We start from the raw sequence: 25,480 nt of genomic DNA, 5'->3' as shown, positions 1-25,480 counted from the left end.
TTTGTGTAGTGCAGACATATTACAAATTTGCACAACACAAACAGCAACGTTGTCCTTCCTCTGCAAATAGTTGTATTATTTTTCTCATTTTTATTATTCTTATATAACTTGCATTGTCTATACCATAGTTATACACTTCTACATTTATTTATGTCAACTGTATGTTTGTCTATGTGTAGCACCTTATCACCAAAGTGTGTGTAAAGCACTACTTGGCAATAAATAAAATGATTATGAAGGGTGAGTTGTGTTTATATTAATATCCATCCATCCATTGTCAACCAGGGTCAGGGGGGCTGGAGCCGGGGTTTGAACCCCTGACGTTGTTCCTGTTAACCACTGCACCACCAAGCCACTCATATTAATATTTAAATTGAAAATATATACACACACACACAAGAACAACAATAATAAACAACGAATTTACATGGTAGAGTCGATAATCAAGTTGACTTACTTTGAATTTAACATTTTTATTTTTAGGCTCGACCTATTGTGTGTGTTTCCTCTTCTGACTGGTTTTACGTTGAAAGGATTAACAGGAAGCGCTTACGTTCACCGCGTCTAGCTTGACGTCAGCGCGCAGCGGCAGCAGGAGGGAGCGGCTCTGATAGAGCGACATCCACAGAGAGTGGGAGAGAGAGAGAGAGAGCAGCGGAGCGGACGGGTGGATGACTGTGAGTACCGCTTCCTTTCTCTCCTGTCCTTTTCCCCCTCTTTTCTATTCTTTCCTCCATCATGTAGATGTAGCTTTACCCGGGACGGACCGGGGCAGATCGTGACAACGGGCGGACGGGGACAGACAGGCGGGGAGGGAGACAGGCCGGTGCCGTGCCGAGCTGGGCTGGGTTTGCGGAAGCGCCCGGCGGACAGACAGACGGACGGAGCGGCAGACAGACAGGAGCTCCGTTAGTAATAATAATACTGTTGATATTAGACACAGTCAGACAGCTGGGTGCCATCATGGCGGGTGTTTTTCTGCCCGTCTCACGTCCGTAAAGGTCTGTGTGTTCCAGCTTGCAGTTTGTCTCCGGTGCTTCCCCCCCCCCCCCCCCCCCCAAGGCAGCGGGGCCTCCTGCGAGAGCTAGCCGGGTAGGGAGCGTTCTGACGCGGCCACAGAGCTGCGGAACTCCCGCTGCTCTGCTGGAGGAAAAAAAAAAAAAGAAAGAAAGAGAGGAAGTAACTTGTTACAAAACTGCGGAGTTTGAGGACTTTGCAGGAACCTGTCTGCCTCTCTGCCTGCCTGTCTACCTGTCTGTCTGATTGTAGTGTATAGACAAGGCTTGGTTTTATTCCTCTGCTGTTGTACTGTCAGCAACAAACACACACACACTCACTATTGACAGGCCCCACCTAGTTCTGCTTGACTCAGGGATCTGTGTGTGTTTGTGTCCAGCTTGCTCCTCCACCAACTTTACTTTGGGAGATTAACATCATGCTGCATTCGTAGCCTATTATAAAAAGCAGAACTACACATTGAGTGTATATATATATATATATATATATATATATATATATATATATATATATATATATATATATATATATATATATATATGGAAATAAATGGGAAAAAATGGAGTTTAAGTTGTTGTGTGTCTGTGCTCGGGGCAAAATCATCATATTTTTGATATTGTGATGTGTGGCATTTCTTAGTTTTTGATATCTTAAAAAAACTTAGTGAACAGTTTTGATTGTTTTAAAGTTTAGAAGAATGACGTGAACACCAGAGTACCTGTTTGATTGTCGCTGTTACCTCTTTCTTTCTCTTCATTTTCTGTGTAAATTTCCTCTAAATGCATCAAAAGTCACCTGCAAAAGTGTTTCACTACCCTTTTTTACCTTGTGACTCCTTTTAAATTGCCAAGACGATTAACATTTCACGTGTTTTTTCAAGCAGAGATGCTTAAATGTGACAATTCGCTGCTTTTCTGTGTCTTTATGATTATAAACTGAATATTTTGGGGGTTTTTAAACTGTTATTCAGATATTTTGGAGTATTTTGCATCATTTTCTCCATCAGCAGCTAAATTAATAATTAAGATATTCATCTGTTGCAGCCTTAACAACGACCTTTTTAAAGATAAGAAGCCCTACTTGTGACCTTTCATCACCGGTTGCATGCGTTTACCAGTTGTGAAAGACAGTTTTTTTTTTTTTTTTTTGGCTTCCTGTTTTATCTTAATCATTTTTTTCCACTAAACAAGAAAAAAAGTGAAGATTAGAGGGAAAATATAATTTTATGCAACATTCATATGCATCAGTATTTCATTTACCTCGTCAAATATATTTTGATATGTGTCAAATGTCTTACCATGTGGCAGAAAGTTAGGCTATGTGGTTGTTACAGGTGTGGACAAAATAACAGGAACAACAAATTCTACCTTAAGTACAGCTTGTAATGATTTGATTTGATGCCTTTCTGGTACTATACAATAAATATGTTAAATAAATCTGTGGTTCCAGATTCTCAAATGTAAACATGTTCTGTTTTCCTTCTTCTTCTTTGATAGTAAACTTAATATTTTGGGGTTTTGAACTGTTGGATGAACAAAACCAGACACTTGAAGGACCCTTGAGAAAATGTGATGGATGCGTATTACTATTTTCTGGCTTTTGTAGACTAAATCATTTATAAATTAATTGAGATAATTGTGGTCTGATTAATTGATACAGCTGTTATTGTGGTTTATCATCCCTCATATGAAAAGTAGGAGAAGCCTTTTCTGGAGTAAATCGTGGAGAAATATAATCACAGTATTGTATTGCAAAATTGCAAATGACGATTGATTAATCTGAAGAGGATTTTTAATCACTTTTATTAATTGCTTACTCTGCAAAACATCAGAAAACAGTTAAAAATTGCCTTAGAGGACATCTTGACATCTTCAAATGTGCTAAAATAGCAATTTTTGTTCTCATATATGACAAACAAAGCCGCAAATCTTCACATTTGAGAGACTGGAACCAGAGAATCTTTGGCATAATTGCTTGAAAAATGAATGACACGGTTAATTGATCATTTAAAATTGTTAAGAGTAAAGAATTTATAGTTTTGAAGCTCTACATAATGAATCCTCTTTGCATCTTATTTTGCAAATGATCCCTGTGTTATTTGATGCTTTAGATGAGATGTTTAGTTTTACATATTTTGCTTTTACCTGTCTTTAGCTCAGACCTCTGACTGTTATTAAGACAGGTATTAAATCATGGGTCTGTTTTATTCCCATTAATGTGCAGCGAGTCTGTGAACTCAAGGTGAAAACTGACCTCATACACTGTACGTGATCTGATATCTGAGTGGAAAGAGAGTGTTTATTTAGTTAAGGTTAACCTGCGTTGGATTTATCTAGAACCAAATATTTTATCACCCTAACTCTGCAGCTCTACAAAGATTTTTAGGCTCTTTTAGCTCCTAGTTTTGCAGCACATCAAATTTTATCACCATAAAAACATTTCATATCATTCGATATTGAGAATTATCACGAAATGTATCAAATCATTATTTCTTTCAAGTTTAAAGGCTGAGTGAAAATTGAAGAAACCAGATTGTTAATTATTTGGTTAAACTTTTTTTTATGGTCAGAATGTGACAAACACTTGAATAATCAAAACTATTATGATAAAATCTTTTTTTTTCAACAAATATGATTAGTTTATCTTTTTCAGTCTCACTTTCCTCAACAAAATAAATATTTTAATTCGAAAAATTAAGCTAATTTGTTCGTGATTCAAATTGTTTAATTTATTGACAATGTATTGATCATTTATTATATTGTTATTGAGGAAAATTATATTGCGATAATTATCATTATTGTTTTATTGCCCAGACCTATGTAGCGCTACCGCCAACTAGCGTTTGGGGATGTAATAGCAAAATGACGGCTAGACAGACGCAAAAGTATAAAAGCAAGCTAGAAGAACCGACGCAGGAGTATAAATCAAGCTTAACAGTTAGCATTAGCTACATTAGCATATATCTACAAAACATTTACTCATTTGGCAGACGCTTTTATCCAAAGCGACTTACATTTGAGAAACAACATACAAGCATCAACAGAGCATCAAATACAGATCTACAGCTGACAAAACATACTAGTTAGCGCTAATGGCACATGTGGCATCAATGGGGTAAATACCTTGGGAAAGAAGTGAGAGTTAAAAAAGTGCAGTCGATTCAAGGTAATTGTAGGGGATAGAAGAAGAAGAGCACAGGAAGTGCGTGTTAGGAGTTAGAGGTGTTATAAGAGAAAGTGTTCTCGAAAGAGATGAGTTTTCAGGAGCTTCTTGAAGTCAGAGAGCGACGCCCCTGCTCTGATGGCGTGTGGTAGCTCGTTCCACCATCGTGGTGTCACAGATGAGAACAGCCGGTGTTCTGTCGATTTCTGCTACCTATCGAGATGTGTTACTTAGCTACTCTGTGCAACCTTGCTGTTGGGAATGCCGTCAAAAAAGTGGCTGATCGTCAGTAACATCAACAAAAAAAAATCATTCAGTCTATCAGAATACGCTACCCCTGAAATGATGTTATAATATAATCAAAAAACAGAAGATGTCATAATACTGTGAGAGTTATAACTTTATGGGATTTTTAAACAAGGCAGAGCGACTCGAAAGTCTCTGCAGTCGATTTGTGCTACAGGGATTGCTTTGTGTGAAGGGATGGCAGAGCCGGGTGACGTTCGTTGGTACAGCGTAGCGGCCGAGAAGGAACGTAAACGCTAGCTAGCTAGCTAAAGCTACATAAATAGTCACATGAAACACTAAATGCAAAAACCACCAAATTAACGCTAATAACAAAAATTTACATAAACAGATGATCCCATTTTGCAAATGGGAACCGAACACCGGTCTCTTTGGTGACGGTCGCCTAATTATCTGATCATCCACCCTACCCACCTCCTCCAAAATAGTGAGTTATTTATATCGCACGCCTGGTGTTTTTCCTGAAATTCCACCTGCACTTTGTCACATGGCCGCAAGAAGTCATTTTAAGCCCTTCAACTCTTGACCTATTTTGCTGTTTTCTGGGTGAGGACGGGCTGGATAACCACGCCTGTACGCAGCAGACAGACACAGTTAGAGACGAGCATTTAGCAGCTAAAGAGCCGGATATTTACCTCACAAACGTGACTCAAAATGAATCACCATGTTGCTTCATACCTGCTGGATGTGGAAATTTGAGCTTAAGCTTTAGCTGGAACAGCTTTAAAAGGCGATAATAGATGAGATGTTGCGTATTGTAAGGGCGGCGGACCTGCTGCCCACAAGCGGCCAAACAAATCAACTAATGCGGACGCAAATGTCATAAGTTTACTCGTGGTTTTTACTTGTTTAGCTGAGGTTACGTGTGCCATGAACTCCAGATCCAGGGACACTCAGGTCCAGGTGTAGGAGGAGTCATAGGAGAGGCCAGAGAGGGAAGTTCAGGCCTCGTGGATCAGACGGAAACATTTTAAGAGTTTGATGTTAGACTTTCAGCTCATCTCACAGATTCGCTTTCCCTACTTTCACGGCTTTCACTGCTGCTGCCTCAGTTTGTGACTTCCTGCAATTCCCTGAACTTGCCCGGACGTGTTGCATCAAACTGTGGAGCGATGTAGTGAGGCGGGCACTGTTCACACCTCCAGGCGCTGAAATCCACCTCTGGTGATGCGTTCGCTCACAATTGGACAGCTTAAACTTCGCCTCTTTGTTTCCAGCTCGTCGCTTCAGGCATCCTCAGCATCATGTCAAACAGAGTTATTACTTTATGAACTCAGATGTGCACAAATGGTTCACGATTCAGAAACTGAATGTTTGTGTGAAATTTTAACAGATAATAATTTGATTTCTTTCCTCCTTCTTTATGCTTTTCTGTTTCTCACCGTTTAACGCCACACATACTGAATATTAAGTTGTATTTTGCAGTAATAGCGAAGTACTCAGATCTTGTACTTAAGTAAAAGTAAGAATACCTCAATGTGAAACTACTGCCTCAGTACAATTCCTGCGTTCAAAAAAGCACTCATGTGAAACTACATATCAGCACGTATAAAGATGGCGCCTCTGTAAATTATACATTATCGTATTGTATATAATATATTTGATTGTTAGTGCTAATTTAAGTCTTTAATCAAATATATTCATCATATTTCTAGAATGTTCAGGGTGGTTGTCAAGTTAAAACGTGTTGCAAACAAAAATGACGCAGCTGTCAATACCTGGAATTTAAAATCAGAATCTAAAATCTAAAGATCAATAAAAACATAGTGAACTGAGCTGTAAAACAAGTGGCCGATACTGCCAAAAATGTTATCAGGATAAATGTCAAATCATTATTTTCTTAAAGTCTAAAGGCTCTTTTTTTTTTAGTAAAAGTTGGGGGAAAAAAAACTGTAGCTTTATACAAATCTGAGGCAGAACATTAAAACTATGATGATAAAATCTGTTTTCAGTCCCTTTACCTCAACAAAATAAATATCATAAAAGAAAAATAAGGAACTGATAGGATTCAAATGAATTAAATCAAACATTTATTGAACATATTTTTTAGATTATTAAATAACACTGGGAAATAAAATAAAGTATATATATATAAATAAAAATACAGCACCTATTTATACACACGACTCTGTGCTGTATTGTACTGACATAAATATATAAATAATATTGCACATTTGCTGTTCAGCAGGGTAAGAAGTTGTTTTTGCAGTCGCGATAATTATTATTATTGCTTATTGCTTATTGCTTGTGGACACTTAACATCACATGTTGGCCCGTGTTGTCACATGTTAAATATCGTACATCACAAATGAGAACATTAATGTGTTTTTTTTATTTAATTTTTGTCTTTTTTTAAAGACAAAAACATGTAATAACTGATGGTTAATGGAAAACCTGAACCACAATCACAGAAAACACATCCGATCGCACACACACACACACACAAACGCACACACGCACACACGCACACACGCACACACACACACTCCTGATGTCAGTTCATCGTTCAACCCTGTGATGTTTTGTTGCTGCCGGCGTTATAATTGGACAGAAACTGGGCATTCTGGGTAAAATAACACACTGGAAAAAGGGTGGTTAGAACGAGATGTTAATGTTTGGTCCTGACGCCGCCTGCTTAACGCCACACGCAGAAAAACATTTATGTCACCGCCATGGTAACCTTAGCAGTGTCTTATTAACAGACATGAGAAGCTCTGTGTGTGTGCTTGTGTGTGTGCGTGTGTGTGCGTGTGCGTGCTTGTGTGTGCTTGTGTGTGTGTGTGTGTGTGTGTGTGTGTGCGCGTGTGTGCGTGTGTGTGTGTGTGCGTGCTTGTGCGCTTGTGTGTGTGTGTGTGTGCGTGTGTGTGCTTGTGTGTGTGTGTGTGTGTGCGCGTGTGTGCTTGTGTGTGTGTGTGCGTGCTTGTGCGCTTGTGTGTGTGTGTGTGTGCGTGTGTGTGTGTTGTCGTCTCCGTCATGTTGCTTCTTGACTGGTATGCACGCACACACACACACACACACACACATACACACGGGGGTGCATTGCAACAGTAACCAGGAAGGATTCCACAGTTGTGACATCACCACCAGCTGTGCGATCACGTGACCTCTCTGTTTTCATGAACGCACCCAGATGCACGCTGGGTAATTATTACCTCCCGGTGAGAAGGAGGAGCCCTTCATCTGTGTGTGTGTGTAACTGATAGTTTTACAGCTCCAGGTGCGTTGTGGCAGGAGGCGGAGCTTACAGTGATGCTGCTCTGTGATTGGCTGCTGTGTTATGATGCACAGGAGTGAAGTTAGCAGCATGGTAACTTCTCTCTCTCTCTCTCTCTCCTCTCTCTGTGTGTCTCTCGCCCAGCAGACAGACAGTCAGGATGCGTGAATACAAACTGGTTGTTTTAGGATCAGGAGGAGTCGGCAAGTCAGCTCTGGTAAGTTTCCACTCAGGTGTTTGCATTAAAAGGAGAAGTCCGGACCCAAACCGACAGAGAAGATACTAACAAGTACTTTGTGTGTATCACAGCCTGAATATTTCTTACTCTGTGCCATAGAGCTCTATTGTCATCACCACGAAAACACACACTGTAGTTCATTTAGACTCCGTCCTGCTTCCTTCCCTTCTGCCCCACGGGACCTTATTTCAGAAAAACTATGTATGGTGGACAACGAGGGGTGGGGGAACAAATCGATACCGCATAGTATCGCAGTATTTTCCATGGCAATACACGGAAGCGCATGAGAATTAAACTTTTTTGGTGCTAGAATAATAAAAATCTTTTGCTTTTTCAGTCCACCAGAGAATTCAACAGCACCATGTAGTGGACTGAAAAAGCGAGATGAACAAACTGAGAAATATTCAGTTTTAGATAAAACGGACAACGTTTTTTCTTTTAGGGTCTTAATCTGAAGTTGGAGTTTTGTGTTAAATGTTTTAATGAGTTAGAAAAGACTAAAATGATGGTTAATGACGATAACTAGATTAAAATACACTGGATTTTCTTCTGACTAAAATCAGATTTAAAAAAATAGTATACAGTGGACTAAATATGACAAAAACTAACACGGACATTTGACACAGGACTAAGACTAAATTAACACAACACTACTTATATATAAAGGTGCACCAATGACGGAGCCTACGGGTGGCCATTCCTACCTGAGAGTTTAACTCGCAAGTGGTCAGTCAGAGCTTTGCTAAGCCACGCCCAAAATAAGCAGCTGGCCAATCACAGCGCAGTATAGGACTCTCTCTAACTGAGGTTCGACACTTTCACGGCTGCGCTCCATTGACTCTAATGCTGTATTTTTACAAGATCTGGTCAAACGCTCTTCCTGGGGCATCTTGTAATAGTTACAGTCGCTACCCAGAAAGGTTGAAAGGAGAAGTTCGATTTATTCTCTTTCCAAAACCTAAAATAAATCCAGAAAAACGTCGGCTGTGGGTCGTAATGTGAGCTGAGATGTTATCTACCATACTACTAAATATAAAGTTATAAAGCCCTGCTGTTCTGCTTTTAATGATTGCAATAGTGAATAGAGGCCTACCAGCTCGTCTTCTTTCTCAGTAGTCAATAATACTGTAATAGGTGGTTCACTTTTACTCTGTGATCAGTTTGAGTCAGTCTGACAGCCTGAACACAACCTTCAAACGCACAATGCAACTTCAAAACTGTCTTTCTGCTTTCTGAGATCGCTTTTTCCAAAAACTAGACAATATTTCTCCGTGGAGCGCAGTAACGGACAGTTTGTCGGGCTTAGCAGTCCTCAAGGAAGCATGGTTAAGCTGTGTCCAACCAGATGAAGACTTCTGAGCATTTGTTGCAAACATTTTAAAAATTTCGCTCAAAATTCCCCCTTTAAATATGGATGCCGACTGACGTCACTCTGTATTTGGGTGAATCGTCGTCAGTCCTTCCATTTCACAGTGACACACACACACACACTGGTGTAATTCTCACCACAATGAAGTGCTTTACTCCAGATGATATAATGGAGATGTGTCAGTGTGTCACATTATTTCCATTCTAATGACTTCCAATAGAGAACAGAACAGAGCTCCATTAACACCACTGGCCTACTTCCCTTTATCTCACTGCCCGTCTCTCTCTCTCTCTCTGTCTGTCTGTCAGACTGTCCAGTTTGTTCAGGGGATCTTTGTGGAGAAGTACGACCCGACGATAGAGGATTCCTACAGGAAGGTAAGACAGCTTCAGCCCGTCTGTCTCTCCTCGCCGTAGCATGTTAGTCTGTGTGAGTGATGGACGGTCGTAACTAGCTCCCAGGGGGAGATGGGACGGAGCTCAGACAGACTGAGGGTTGTCTGAATGCTAATTTTAGCCGCTAACGATGCTACTACATAACACGAAGGAAAAGGCGGAGGTGAGGATGAAGGAGGAGAAACAGAAGACCAAGGAGAGACGGGAAGTAAAGGAAAATTATCAGAGGACGAGAGAGGAGGAGGAGGAGGAGGAGAATGAAGTAGAAAATGAGTAAATGTTGAAGAAGGAGAATGTGGAAGCCGATTTCTGCCAAGAAAGGAAAAGAAAAATAAATGAGTAAAGTTAGTCCTGATTAAAATAAAAAAACTTAACGAGAGGAAAGAGATAAAATTATGAGATTAAAAACAATCTATGATGAGAGATAAAATGTCAGTTATGATATGAGTCAAAATCAGAAAATAAAGTCACAATTTAAAGATAAAATGTAAAAGTTTTGAGATAATAAATCAAAACTGAAACAAATGTCAAAACTATGAAATAAAATGACAAAATTATAAGAAAAATTATGGAAGGGTGAGTGACATTTTTGACTTGTTTGTAATTTTAAGGCTTTATCATAATTTTCACTTACTACCTCATTATTTTAACGTAATAAATCTAAAATTAGTCGATTTAGCTGACGATTAACTTTTCATCAATAGTTTTTCTTTTCCCGGCGAAACACAGAATTTGGGGAAGCTAAAAAATAAAAAGGCAGATGGAAAATTATCGCCTAAATTACCAGAACAAACACTCCCTTCACTTTCAGTCACTTGGCACCACCCGGCTCGTCACTTTTACCAGCACACACCACTTCCCTGTTTGATATAAACATAACTAGAGAAGAGAAACATGGCCGCGTGCTCTTGTGTCACTAACGCCACCCATCTGAGACACACAGCAGATAGAAATAAAATGTGGTTTCAAAACATACACCCTTTCATATCACAACCACGCCACCTCTAATCCAACTATTTTAAACTCTGTAAACATGAAACCTGGAAACATAATGAAGCTTCCATGCAAAGCACCTGACGAGAACAGGAAGAGGAAAATATAAACAAACGCATTAAATGTGCATTTGCATTTGTTTCCACGAGTCTCAATTTAGTGTGATTTTGTTGTAGAAACAGCAGCTGGGAAATTCCTTTTTTATGTTTTGTATTTTTGTGGTGTGAAATCAGCAGGTTTGTGATGAGTCTGAGGCTTAATTTCCCGAACAAAATTCATTCTACATAAAGACATGGATGCACGGGGGGCTTTCCCGCTAAACACTATACTTCTACTAACTGCATTTCATTAGCTCTGCACCAGTGCCCTGAATAATGTCCGTAAAGTTGAATCGGAGACGTTTTAAGAGGAAATATGCCACAGAATCAGAATTAGAAATACTTTATTGATCCCCGAGGGGAAATTCTTTTGTCACAATTGCACTTGTCAAAGGTAGATAGATAAAGAGTATATAAATATAAGAGTATAAATATGAAAAATGAAGACAAATATAAAGGTGTGTGGGTATGTGCAATATTTACATTAGTAAGAGTTATTATAGTGAACCAAAAAGCACAGGTGAATAAATAGCAGCAGAGAATATTGCACATTAATTATTAAACAGGTAATATTGGACAGAAAATAGATAGGAGGTCTAGTTTAATAACTGAGGGCGGAGTTATAAAGTTTGATGGCCACAGGCAGGAATGACTTCCTGTGGCGCTCTGTGGTGCATTTTGGGAGAATGAGTCTTGCACTGAAAGAGCTCCTGTGTTTGAGCAGCACGTCATGGAGCGGGTGGGAGACACTGTCCAAGATGACATGTAGTTTGGACAGCATCCTCCTCTCTGACACCACTGACAGAGAGTCCAGCTGCACCCCCACAACATCACGGGCCTGGCGGATCAGTTTGTTGAGTCTGTCAGCGTCCGCTGCCCTCAGCCTGCTGCCCCAGCATGCAACAGCAAACAGATTCAAAACATCCTCAGCATCGTCCTGCAGATGCTGAAGGACCTCAGCCTCCTCAGGAAATAGAGACGGCTTTGGCCCTTCCTGTAGAGGGCCCGAGTGTTCTTGGCCCAGTCCAGTTTATTGTCCATGTGCACTCTCAGGTATTTGTAATCCTCCACAATGTCCACAGGGACCCCCTGGATGGAAACAGGGATCACTGTGCCTTGGCTCTCCTTAGATCCACAACCTTAGTCTCACATCATGTGACAAAGTCCCTCCCACAGCTCTGTGCTCAGCCTCGTCACCCTGCTGATACATGGACAGGACTCTGTGTGGTAGTTGAAGTCTGAGGTGTAGATGGTGAAGAGGAAGGAAGAGGGGACCGTCCCCTGTGGGGCCCCGGTGTTGCTGACTACCCGTCTGACACACAGTGTTGCAGGCGCACATACTGTGGTCTGCCAGTCAGGTAGTCGACAATCCGGGACACCTGCATGGATGGTGTTGAAAGCACTGGAGAAGTCAAAAAACACGACCCTCACATGGCTCGCCGGCTTGTCCAGGTGGGCGTAGGTGCGGTTGAGCAGGAAGACGATGGCGTCCTCAACTCCCAGTTGGGGCTGATAGGCGAACTGTAGTGGGTCCACAGCACAGGGACCCTACGGAGACTCAGGCTCAGGTTGAAGACACGGTGAAGGACTCAACATAGCTGGGGGGAACAGGGCAAAATCATCAAACTTGTTCTGCACTTTTTATGTCGCGGTGACCAGTGAAAGTGCAGTTATGGCTCCCTTCCCATACCTTTATATAGGGACCTGGTCTAGTGAGTCCAGAACAACAGCCTGGAGGCGTTTCTAAGATGGCTGCAGAGTGGCGGGACTCGCTCATAAGGACTTTGGTTGAATCTATTCTAATTCACATTTTTATTAATTTAGCTGATACTTTTATCCAAAGCGACTTACAGTTGCCATTTATGTCAGAGGTCGCACGCCTCTGGAGCAACTAGGGGTTAAGGGTCTTGCTCAGGGTCACAATAGTGGATGAGTTGAACCCGGGTCTCTCACGCCAAAGGCAGGCATGTTACCCACTGCAGGAAGCTTAAGGTCAGAGAACTGATGCGAATGCGGAAGTCCCTTAAACCTGAATACCACTGCACGGCAGGAGGCGACAAAGAAGTCTGGCTCCTTTAGAAATAATGATAAAATGTTTCTAGTTCTCAGCTGATTTATTCCCTCTGTAAACACTTTCCTGACGAGTTTCTGGTCTCAGTCGCTAGTTTCAAGTCTTCTTCAACACAGCATGATGTTCATTTAGTAAATTATGGTCCCATTTAGAGGAACAGAGACCAGGAAGCAGGGGAGGCTTTAGGGCGGGATTATCTGTGATTGACAAGTCGTTACCATGGCGACCTGTCAATCAGGCTAGAGTTACTTCTACCCACGGCTCTGTGTAAATTTAACCAGCGCCGTTGAAAAAGCTTATTAGCAGTAGGCTGTTCACTTTCTCTGGTGAGCACATTTAGTTTTCAGCCCTGTTAAAATGAATTACAGATGCACTTAGCTCAGCAAGCTAGCTAGCTCCACACACGGCCGTTACGTCCACTTCATATATACAGTCTATGGTCGTATCCACAGTCACCACCCCAATTTAGTATCATAATGACATTTGGGACAATTACAAAACCTTCCAACACATTTGAATATTTTTTAACACAGCTGAATTCTAACATCTTGACGCTTACATTGCTAACATGTATACATCTTAGGTCACTGTGTTGGCATGCCAGCTAATTAGCACTAAGCTCAAAGTACAGATGAGGCTGATGGGAATGTCACTTGTGCAGGTATTTGGCCATAAACCAAGCTGGTGTGGTGCTAGATGACAAACCAGAGGATCCACCAGTGTTATTAAAGTTTACCCTAACAATCCAAAAATTAGTTTTTGACATATTTTAATCTAAGTGGCAGACCAACCGATGGACATTAACATCACTAGAGATGTGTGGTTAGCGTGGCTAAAACAATCCGGAGCCCCTGTAGACACTTTTACACATTTTAAATCATAACTCTGTTGCCTAAGTTTAACATTTAGGTGACTTTTATTGTGAAATCTTTGTTATTAGTAATGTTTTGTTGAAGCACTGAGGACTCACTCTCTCTTCCTCTCTTGTCTCTCTTTCCAGCAAGTCGAGGTTGATGGACAGCAGTGCATGTTGGAGATCCTGGATACAGCAGGAACAGTAAGACCTGTTTCTTATCCTTGAACTGTTTGCGTCTTTCTTTCTGACCATCTGCTTAGATATTCCTTTACTGAACTTGCAGACAAAGACCAAAGGGACACTAAAGTATACAGGGGTGTCCATATAATGGATTTGTACGTCCCTGACCACCTGTGTTGTGACCCGTCTGTCTGTAGGAGCAGTTCACTGCGATGAGAGACCTGTACATGAAGAACGGCCAGGGTTTCGCTCTGGTTTACTCCATCACGGCTCAGTCGACCTTCAACGACCTCCAGGACCTCCGAGAGCAGATCCTCAGAGTGAAGGACACCGAGGACGTACGTCACACACAAAAACGCACACCTTAGAAACACCTGCCAAAGTCATGACATCACTTCCTGTCTAGCCTCTGTTTCACTAGGTTCTCCAGAGTCTCTCATTCATCTGTTTTCCTGAAAAAATTAAGAGTGGTCCTGGAATTAATTTTAGGATATTAGAAACTGAAACCTTTATAGTTTTAACAAAGGCAAAGAACAGTTACTTTGTGAGCACAGAAAAACAATTTCACCTGGAGGCTTCTACGGCGTTCGCTCCTCTCTGTCCTGCAGACATGCCTGAACTCATCGCGACTCCTCGATTGGCTCATGCGTCTCTTCTGTTGAGCCGTGGCATTTAACATCTAGGGCTTATGGGAAATGGTGTTTATGTTCGAGCCTCACGACATACTGCTGACTAAAGCTGGATGTTTAGTTTTTAGTAACATTGCAATCGTCAGTGGGATTTTGAATGAGGTTTCTGACTTCTGGAACAGAACGTGGAAGTTCAGGTTTCACTTTGTTTCTCGATCTGTTATATAAATAACCAGGGCGTGAATTTCAAGAAGGCCGTGGCGCCTACACTGCCCCAGCTGATGTCGCAGTTTTCTCATCTGCCTCTTTCCTGTCGATACGGTTTTTACACTTTGAATATGCACGAGCCCACATCCTCCTCCTCAAGACACTCGCGTTAGTCACAGGTCTGCAGCTGAAGCTGTAAGACAGAAGACCAAAGGTGAAAAGATAAGAAAGGTTAGAGTTTGGTGAACTATTTAGCAACATGTTCATAAAGTCGACGAGAGCTTCTGTGGACGAGGGATCCTGAATATGGACGGCTGTCTCTTCCTCTTCATCTCCCTGCAGTTTTCATGAATTAATTCCCTTGTTTAACTGTGTAGCTGCTGCTTTGACCTACAGTATGTTGGTGTTCATTTTCACTGTCATTGTTTTATTTGATGGCATTTATGTTGAAATTCCAAGGCCGCTCTCTGGCCTCACTGTTGCTTTTCTTACCCACAGTTTAAACCTGGTGCTTTGTTTGTTTGGCTACACTGTCCAGTCACTAGAAGTCAATCCACACCTGCCAATCAATCAGAATTGAGAGTCTTTTAGTTGTCATGATATGGATCAAAGTAATCAATGCATAGATATTTTAAATTGATTTCCCCTTTGGTGAACGTGTGCTTTACAGCGAGAATTAAAAAAAACAAAACACCAAAACACAGTTTAAAAGGAAATAATAGAAACAGAAAGTGGAACATAAAAAAAACTACCGTCCTTATCTAAAAACATGAAGTGAGCCTCACGGCAGACAGCTGAGAAAGGCCCTGTTCCCAGGCTGGGTGTTTAGTTTATAAATGGTATTGGGATTTTGAATATTGGGTTTCCTTACTTTAACTTTTTATAACGCAATACAACAGCACTCTCAGACTCCTCCAGAATAACCAAACAGGCCACTAAAACAAACTGAACATTATAGTCTTCATGATGGAGGATCTCTGTGTTAGACTGCAGTAATTTTAGCTAGGTGTACCTAATAAACTGGTAAATGAGTGAATCACCACTCAGAGTTTTACCTTTTCGCTGCTCCTTGTTGGATAAGATTTTATAACCTCAGGCGAGCTGCAGGATGAGACAGCTAGGAGTGATTAATCAAAAAAAGTGACACCCAGAGGCGCCTGAATCTGGGGCAGCACTTCACATTCAGCGTATATGTTGTACATTTAGGGCCAGATTTACTAAAGGTTTGCGCGAGTAAAAACGTGTGCAAACTTGATTTCACCAGCAAATTAACACTGATCTACTAACGGCGTGCACGCAGAGTGACGTCTTTAAAAAGCGCAACATAGCACCTGTTGGTCATTTACTACTTTTGCCTTAATGAAGATGCAATTTGGGGCGTAACATGCAAATACATTTATTTACTACACGCAATGTGATCTACCAAGCCTAAACGCTATTTCATGTGAGTGCAGCAGCCTCTGGATTTAATACGTTAGAGAGGAAGGTGCAAACCGCCAAGTGATGCGCAGAGATGGCTGCTGTTATCGTTGCCAGAAGGAGACACAGCCGTGATGAAAGAAGACGTTGAGAAATTAACAATATTAGATGATAATATTCTATATCTAATATATAGAAATACTATTATTTTATTTTATTTATTCGATGAAATATATGAATATTGCAGTACAGCATGGATCAGGCGTGAAATTCATCCAGCCAGAGGGAACGATCACCAACTGTTCACAACAGCGACACAACCCTTTGTAGGTCTTGGAGAGGGAACGGGGCGTCGGGGCGGACAGGGACAGGAGATCGCGGAGCGACCGGGCACACTGAGGACGGTCTGTGGTCGTTCCCTCTGGCTGGATGAAGCACGATCTGCTGGCATTTCCTGGCGTCTGGGTCATTGCAGCATACTGCATCTGTTTCTGCTGAGGTTTCCCAAAGCAGTTTTTCAGGTGTGCTGTCTCAAGTACTTAGTGCAGGATGTGCAGGTACAGACGATTTCCACACTCGGGACATACTGAACGAAACAAACCAAGGTTTTTACACGGTGGCTGCTTTCCCTCCCGACTCTCCATGGCGGAAACCGTTAAAACAAGCAAAAACCCCCATTGTGTTTGCACCTGTTGTCCTCTACGCAATAATTCTTCGTAACAGGTACTAAAATTGCACGTGCAATATTTTAGAATGCACACACAGTTTAGTCCTCTTTATTCGGGATGTTAGTAAATCGGACCTTATGTGCTGTGCATTCTTTTAAAATGCTGCACTGCTGTATTTTCTAACCTCAGAAAACTAATAAAAGCTCTAAAACAAATGATGTAAAGCTAAAAATCTGACAGTTATTTTCATTATTGCTCAGTTGTTTTAATTTAAAAATCTGTAGATATCTAATTTTTGATGGTGTAACATACAGAAAAGCAGCAAATCCTCACATTTGACAAGCTTGGACCAGAGAATGTTTGGCACTTTTGCTTGATAAACGATTAAAGCTGGGGTAGATAATGCATTTGTAGAAGCATTTTGTGTTTTAAATTCTCTTTACATCCTGACGGCAATCAATAAATCAAACACTCTGACACAACTAAATCCGGTACATGTGGCTGTCCCAGGACTGTAAAAAGCCCATTAACTTATTTCCTTCAGCACACATGAAATGATTGGCTGGCCTACCTGCACGCACTCACTGCACATGAAAATGTATTTTGAGGGCGTGGCTTTTGGGGACGGCGTCAATGGAGGGGTTGGGATCTTTTAGGTTGGATTCTTTCACTGCTGCTTTAATGGATTAAGTCTTTTATTTATTTTTTAATCTTTAGATTTAAATCTTAAATCTTTAAATCAAAACATCATTTGAGTCATTGACTAATCACTTCAGTACTACAGTTTAACTACTGATGGGGAAAATTAAGCTTTCCAATCACTCAACCGCCAAGTAATTGGTCTGAAAATGGTTCTTCGTTTTGATACAGTTTAAATGGTAACATCTGCTGGCCAAGTCTTGGTACTGCATTTAAACTGAAAGATAAAATGCGTGAATCAAAATACAAGTGAAGCCTCCGGTGTTGTCCGGGAGAGTATCCACCTTTAAAACCGTATATGCAGAGTTAATGGCTCTGCTTTTAAATATTATGGAAGCTTGACATAAATCAGAATCAGAATGAGGTTTATTGGCGCACATGAACATAAATATAGAAAAACTAAAGGGATCAAAAATGTGCAAGTATACAATAAATGCAAAAATATACAGGATAATTAACAATGATATGTGCAAAAATTCACAATATGAGCAAGAAACTGTTGCACTGTTCAAACAGTTTTGTAGAATCTTTATAATTTATATAATAGGTTATGACTAATTAGGCATTTCACCTTCCATTGTTTTTCTTTTTTGATTTCCCCTCTCTCACACCAGTCAAACCTGATCGTCTTTTCTGTACGATATTCCTCTTATTCGCGATCGTCACCGTGAATCCAGATTGTTTGCGCTACAAACTTGGTAAAAGCCGTCAAAACAGCGGAGAAAAGCCTTACTCGGCGCTGCCCGGACGCACTGCGGCCCAGACAGCAGCAGAGAACAACAGTAGCGATTCTGCTCGACCACGTTAAGACTTGGCCTGACTACTTATGAGAGAGGAGAAACCACTTGTGTTTCAAAAGAAAGGAATATCTAATTTAATTTAAAGTAATTTAGCCTGAAAACAGATAAAAAGTTATTCATCTTCATGCACTGAAAGGTCGATACTCTAAGAAGAGCTTTGAGCACAACATCACTAAGCTTCTTGTATTGTCAACTCATCAAAAACGCAAACTTAACGAGTTTTGTCGGAGTGAATGAATGTGTACAGTACCTAAATACTCGGTGTGACGTTGCAGGTGCCCATGATTCTGGTTGGAAATAAGTGCGACCTGGAGGTGGAGCGTGTGGTGGCCAAAGAGTCCGGCATCGGCCTTGCCCGCCAGTGGAATTCCTGCGCCTTCCTGGAGACTTCAGCCAAAAGCAAGATCAACGTCAACGAGGTGACCACACACACTTTATGTTTATATAGAGGTCTGTGTGTCACTGTGTCCCGAGTAGCTCCAACTGGACTCCATTAGGCTCTGTTCAAGTTGCCACCAAGCTATTTCGGACAGTGTCTGACTATCTTGGAGTCCTTTTTGGACCTGGTATCTTGTTTTGAAAATGAATCTATGCATGTCAGGTCTGGGTAGCGGTTGGGTTAGGTTGGATGGTGGCTAACATTTTGGAACTATGCATCCATCCCTTTTTAACGGCTTATCCACGAACAGGTCATTGTGGCAGCAAGGTAGCCCTCCTCCTTAACCACATCCTCTAGCTCCTTCAGGGTGACCCTAAGGCATTTACAGATGGGGTATGTAATTCCTCAAGTGTGGTCTGGGTCTGCCCCAGGGCCTCCTCCCAGCAGGGAAGCATCCTTCAGATGCCTGAACAACCTCAAGTGTCTTGTTTTGTCTTTTCCAAGCTCCCTTCTGATATCAGAGGTCTTTGTCCTATGTTTAAAGACAAGAGTAACCATGTACTCCAACCTCAAACTAAAGTGTTCATAGTTATTCCACTCAAATTGCGATGTTTTGAAAAATGTGGTGGTGGTGGGGAGGGTGTGTCAGACTGTGTTCAACCATCCAACAAGCACTTTGGTTGAAACATACTGACCACCAAAGGTAGAACCAAGCCACCCTGAGATTGAGATTAATTATCGATGGTCACTCCCAAAAGCTCATGACCATGGGTGAGGGTTTGAACATATCTTGACTGGTATATCAAGAGCTTCGGCTTCAGGCTCAGCTACCTCTTTACCACAACTGTCCGGGACAACATCTGCATCACCGCTGGCTCCTGTCAATCTCAGAAGCGATCTTACCCTCGCTCATGAACAAAACCCTGAGATACTTAATCTTATTCTAAACTTTTACGTGTGTCTGTGCAGATCTTCTATGACCTTGTGCGACAGATTAACAGGAAGAGTCCAGTTCCAGGGAAAACTCGCAAAAAGTCCACCTGTCAACTTCTCTAATGACAGGTAAGTGTTTAGTATACACACATATATTATTACACACACATACTGTTGTACGTATGTTAAATTTTTTCTTCTCTCTCAACAGTTTTCTGCTCACCTGACCAACAACCAACCAACCCATCACACCACATCTTCCAGCTGGCCACGCCCCTTTAACATGTCATCGTCAACATCAGCCGCCTCTGACCTCTGTTCCCGTAATGACCACATCTCCTGTCCCCTCACCACACTGTCCGACGAAGACGGTTGCCTTGGAAACATTCAAACCAAACATCAAAAAACTGTGGCGGCGATGATGACGATAATGATTCTGCTGTTGCAGGAGTGGGAGCTGTCCAAACAACCGCCCAAATTTAAACAACGGTTCCCATCATGCTCTCTGCTAGGCCATTTTGCGCTGGGGAGTGGCTTCTTGCTTTTAATTTTAAATGTGTCTTTCCTTTTCTTTCTTTTTTTTTTTTCCTTTTACTTATTTTCCAGTAGTCCTGAGCCAATCACACGTGTTTTGACCACTTCACAGTTAGCATAACATGGCTGACTCTGTGTGTGTGTGGGGCTCTGGTAGAACCTGTGGATCCATACAGTGGCTATTATTACAGTGGTTATTATTATGATTCTGTGTGAAAAAATATAAAAGTCAATTATTGTTTTTGTTTTTTGGGGTCGGGGTGGGGGATTAGGGGTGTGCGGCAGATTGCGAAGTCGGCTCACCGTGCTGGTAGCTTTGAGCTAACGTCAGTTACCTGACAGTTACAAGAGTGAATTGGCAATATTCTGCTAATGCCAACCATCAAAATTTTTGGTTCGTTAGCTTTGCTATGATATTTTTAAAGATGTTAATCTGTACTTAGCTTGTGTAGCTTTGGGCTACCTTGTTAGCGTAGCAACTAGTAAATTACATTAGAAAGATTTGGTGGGGTGTTAGCATTATTAGTATATTCCTAAAAAACTGATGGTAGCGTTTGGCCGTGGGCTAGCTCCTAGTTCCAGTAGCAGATGAAATGCATTCAGATTGTTAGGAGGGAATGCTAACTATCAAAATATTTGGTTTGTTAGCATGTTTTTAAAGATGTTAATCTGTACTCAGCTTATGTAGCTTTGGGCTACCTTGTTAGCCTAGCAGCTAGAAAAATAAATTAGAAATATTGTGAACAAATTTAGCTGTTTGTGGGGTGTTAGCATTATTAGTGTATCCCTAAAGAAACTGGTGGTAGCTGTTGGCCAAGGGCTAGCTCCTAGTTTTAGTAGCACATGAAATGCATTGGCATTGTTGGGAGGGAATGCTAATTATGCTAACACACTGTAATTGTTTAACAGCATTTAGTTTCAAAACATTAACAATGAAACACTTGCAACATTTTAACAAATCAAACGGTGTACAAAATGTATTTCAAAGAGCTGTTAGTTGTGGGCTAGCAGCTTGTTGGCTAATAGCCAATGCAATATATTTGGTATGTTGTGAGAGAATGCTAACAACATCAAATAAACAATTAAATGATAGTAACCGTGTGCTAACTTGTTAGCTTAGGAGTGCGGTGAGCTGACTCTAGATCTGCTGCTTAGGGCGGACATGTTGCCTTTAGACAGCAGACTCACACTGGTCCAGTACCTTCTGTGTGTGTGTGTGTGTGTGTGTGTGTGTGTGTGTGTGTTTTTGTATGTTTGTGAGTGTAGGTGAGCTGCAAAACAACAGTGAACCAGGCCAGTTTCTGTGATGACCTTTATGGCCCAGAAGGGGGAGATGCGGGGTGGGGGGTGTTATATTTACTGAGCAGGGCAGCCGGCAGTTGTTGTTTCTGTATTATTAACCATATTATTACCCAACTATTAATGTTTTTAACACAACACATCTGAGAGGGAAGCACTGAATTATCGGTCAAACATCCTGTTGGTCAACTCTCCCTTTAACTGATGGGCTATAGCATTTAAAAGTTACTAGTACTTATTTATTAGTCACTAGTATCTATTCTAATATAATATCTATTAGTTACTAGTGACTTGTATCAATTTTTTGCCATTGAAATCTATGGGGCTCTGCAGTTCAGATATCACCTGTTCATTTGTTACTAGAAACGAATGAATGGTGACTAGTAACCATTTCCATTTTACTAGTCACTATTATTTAGCTACTAGTACTCATATTTTAGTTACTAGTAACTATTCCATTCTAACTAGTAAGAATTACAATGTTAATAATGAATAACTAGTAACAAAAACAAATATACTTTTAAAGATGAAAATGTTACTAGTATCTTATGGAATAGTTACTAGTGACTAATGAATAAGCACTAGTATCTAAATAATAATACTAGTAAAATTTAATTTAGTTACTCGTAACTATAGTTTAGTTACGAGTAACTTAAGAAGTTTGTTTTCTACTGTTTTACTACTTAGTAATAAAGCAGTAATAATCACTAGTAACTAATGGAATAGTTACTATTGACAAATAAGTAAGTACTAGTAGCTTTTAAATAGCGACAAGTAAGTTAAAGTAATAAATGTTAAAACGGCTTGCCATTAACGGGCATGTATTAAACTATCCGGGAATGGAAGCCTAAACTTGACCAAAAAATTTAAGGCTGGCCTTCCCTGTCCTTAGCGTGGGTGTAGTATTTTATGCTAACACTTTAAGTTAGTGATGGTAGCTCAAAGCTACGTTAGCAAGGAGTACTGCTGACCCGTGAATGGTATTCTCATCAGATAAAGAAGAAAGTTGAACTAAAATCTCAGTGTTTATGTTTGAAAGTAGCACGGCTGAGGTAGAGGCCAATCAGAGGAGGTTGGGCTTGAAGCGGAAGCCCCCGTCCCCTTGTGTGTTTTGGGGGGCGTGGCCTGTGAAGCAGTGTCTTCTGTTTGTAATGTGAGAGTGGTCATCTTATAGATACAGTATGTTGGACCAGTGACCTCTGTGAGTACTGCTGTGCACAGTGTTGTACTTTGGGGAGTTCTGCGGTACAGTGTGTGGTACTGCTGTCAGTATTCTGGTTCTCCTCCAGTACGTTCAGCCATGTAGCATGTTGATGTTTCTGTCAGTACTCAGTCTAACCTCCAGGAGGTGCTGCGACAGTTTGCATGCCGAGCAGAAGCTTCCAGGTGAAAGGTCTGTTTGCAGCCATGGCAAGGGTGATCCACATGTACAGAATTAATCTGTTAGCATGCTAACAAGGAAAGCCAGTACGTTACGCTCCAGGAGATTCCTACTGGAAAGTTTTGTGTGAAAAGAGGACCTTTTTTTAGAATTAATTAGCAGCAGAGGTTTGGACTCGAGTGACAAATATGACGTAGGACTTGACAAAATAAAAAAAAACTTGTAACTCGACTTTGACTTTAACACCAGACTTAACTTGGTCCTGAGACATTTGACTCAAACAGACTTGATACCTTCCCCAAGCCCAAATATATATTATGACACGGCTTAGGGCTAGACTCGGACTTTCTTGTCTTGACTTGAGACTTGACTCGGACTTTCTTGTCTTGACTTGAGACTTGACTCTGACTTGCCTATCCTGACTTGAGACTTGACTCGGACTTGCCTGTCTTGACTTGAGACTTGACTCTGACTTGCCTATCCTGACTTGAGACTTGACTCTGACTTGCCTGTCTTGACTTGAGACTTGACTCTGACTTGCCTATCCTGACTTGAGACTTGACTCGGACTTGCCTATCCTGACTTGAGACTTGACTCTGACTTGCCTATCCCGACTTGAGACTTGACTCGGACTTGCCTATCCTGACTTGAGACTTGACTCGGACTTGCCTATCCTGACTTGAGACTTGACTCGGACTTTCTTGTCTTGACTTGAGACTTGACTCTGACTTGCCTATCCTGACTTGAGACTTGACTCGGACTTGCCTGTCTTGACTTGAGACTTGACTCGGACTTGCCTGTCTTGACTTGAGACTTGACTCGGACTTGCCTATCCTGACTTGAGACTTGACTCGGACTTGCCTATCCTGACTTGAGACTTGACTCTGACTTGCCTATCCCGACTTGAGACTTGCCTATCCCGACTTGAGACTTGAGACTTGCCTATCCCGACTTGAGACTTGCCTATCCCGACTTGAGACTTGCCTATCCCGACTTGAGACTTGCCTATCCCGACTTGAGACTTGCCTATCCCGACTTGAGACTTGAGACTTGCCTATCCCGACTTGAGACTTGCCTATCCCGACTTGAGACTTGCCTATCCCGACTTGAGACTTGAGACTTGCCTATCCCGACTTGAGACTTGCCTATCCCGACTTGAGACTTGCCTATCCCGACTTGAGACTTGAGACTTGCCTATCCCGACTTGAGACTTGCCTATCCCGACTTGAGACATGACTCGGACTTGCTTGTTTCGACTTGGGACTTGAGTGCTAAGCCTTGAGACTTACTTGAGACGTAAAAGAATGATTTGGTCCCACCCCTGATTAGAAGTATATAAACACTGAATTGGTGGTTTATAACAAAATGTTATTGTAAGGAGGTATAAGAACATTAAGTGTTTAATTAATCAATTTATTAACATACCGTTAATCATATAATATGTCATTACTATTTTAATACTATTATTATCAACATGTACTAGCATCAAGGTTTATTCTTGACCTGGGAAATAATAACAAAATTAAAAATATAAAAGGTCCACTCACTAGCTTTCATCAAACAGATTAATAAATGTAAAAACACCTCATTACTAAAATAATAAGCACTTCATTTATACATATCATAAAATCTTTTATCATTTGAAATATGTCATTATAATGTGATTACAGCTCAGTCATACTATATTCAGAGGAGTCAGTTATTGACAAATGGATTAAGAAATACCTCTTTGCAAATACTTAATAGTGTTATACTGTTTATTAAGTGTTTATATACTCATTAAAAATGCTTAAGTGGGGTTGAATTAAAGTGTCATTAGGTTTTTAATGGGAAGCATCCGGGTCTGTCTCGCAGTGTTCCCTTGATGAGGAAGCCCATTTTGCTCAGTGTCTGATGGCAGCACCTGGATGACCCACCTGTGCTCTATAAGAGAACAGCCAATAACATACATCACCTGGCCGCGGCTGCAGTCAGACCTTTTACTGGCTTCCACAGTAACAGAGGCTGCGGTGGCATTCGTCATTTCATGCGACTTCTGGGACTGTGATGGTTGACGGCTCAGACCAAATGTGAAGATCATGTCGTTTTGCCACAGTTTTAAAAGGCCTCAGTATGCTTCAAAACAAGTAGGTTGTACGATGTGTTGTCCGATCCGTGTCTAAAGAAAGAAAAATTATACCTGGACAGTCTTTCCTTGGAGACATTCATGGCTCTCCACTCTGTAAACACACATAAAAAGTGATTAAAGAAGTGTTTTGTTTGAAGCACATGGAGGCCTTACTGTCCATGGTAAATTAAGGCTGTTTATTTCTTTTTTACAGAGCTACGCTAGCAGTTTCCCTATGCTTCCATTCTTTGTGCTAAGCTAGGCTAAATACACATTGATCTCTTCTGAGTTATTGTTAAACAGCTCCTTTAATGAATTGAAGTCGCACTGAAGTGATGAGCGCAACCGCAGCCGGAAGCAAACTGAAATAATTAAATCGCAACGAGAAGAAATACTTTTTACATTACTGAAATAAACCTGCTTCTTTTTCTCTGTATGGCATGATGACCAGTGAAATGTAAAAGAAACCAGTTCGGCCAGTGAAGTATCAGGTTGAAAATCCAATTTCCATTCTGCTTAATCATCA

The 25,480-nt window shown here is 41.1% G+C and overlaps 1 protein-coding gene across 2 annotated transcripts; it reads left to right on the top strand.

Annotated features, from left to right (window-relative positions):
- The first annotated feature begins 535 nt into the window (after positions 1-535).
- On the top strand, positions 536-23,066 carry LOC119895189 (ras-related protein Rap-1b). Of its 2 annotated transcripts, none has more exons than XM_038708113.1 (8): positions 536-677; positions 7,847-7,916; positions 9,615-9,683; positions 13,864-13,920; positions 14,097-14,237; positions 18,597-18,740; positions 19,670-19,762; positions 19,845-23,066. In XM_038708113.1, exons 2-7 carry the CDS (start codon positions 7,860-7,862, stop codon positions 19,754-19,756), a joined length of 555 nt encoding a protein of 184 aa, XP_038564041.1. In that variant the 5' UTR covers positions 536-677; positions 7,847-7,859; the 3' UTR covers positions 19,757-19,762; positions 19,845-23,066. The 2 variants fall into 2 exon arrangements, with proteins under 2 accessions (XP_038564041.1, XP_038564042.1); XM_038708114.1 differs by having other exon boundaries at positions 600-677; positions 7,844-7,916.
- The last annotated feature ends 2,414 nt before the right edge of the window (positions 23,067-25,480 follow it).

The sequence above is a fragment of the Micropterus salmoides genome, unplaced genomic scaffold, assembly GCF_014851395.1.
Source record: "Micropterus salmoides isolate LMB-PRFRI ecotype aquatic unplaced genomic scaffold, ASM1485139v1 Ms_hic_scaffold_9, whole genome shotgun sequence".
NCBI lineage: Eukaryota > Metazoa > Chordata > Actinopteri > Centrarchiformes > Centrarchidae > Micropterus > Micropterus salmoides.
The sequence above is the reverse complement of the archived record's forward strand: the minus strand, read 5'-3'. Positions and strand labels throughout refer to the sequence as shown.

What these genes read in the sequence shown, in the direction of transcription:
- LOC119895189 (XM_038708113.1), top strand. Translation starts at nt 7,860, where the DNA reads ATGCGTGAATACAAACTGGTTGTTTTAGGATCAGGAGGAGTCGGCAAG. An exon ending in GAGTGAAGGACACCGAGGAC is followed by an intron (nt 14,238 to 18,596) that starts GTACGTCACACA and finishes GTGACGTTGCAG; the next exon opens with GTGCCCATGATTCTGGTTGG. An exon ending in GCAAGATCAACGTCAACGAG is followed by an intron (nt 18,741 to 19,669) that starts GTGACCACACAC and finishes GTGTCTGTGCAG; the next exon opens with ATCTTCTATGACCTTGTGCG.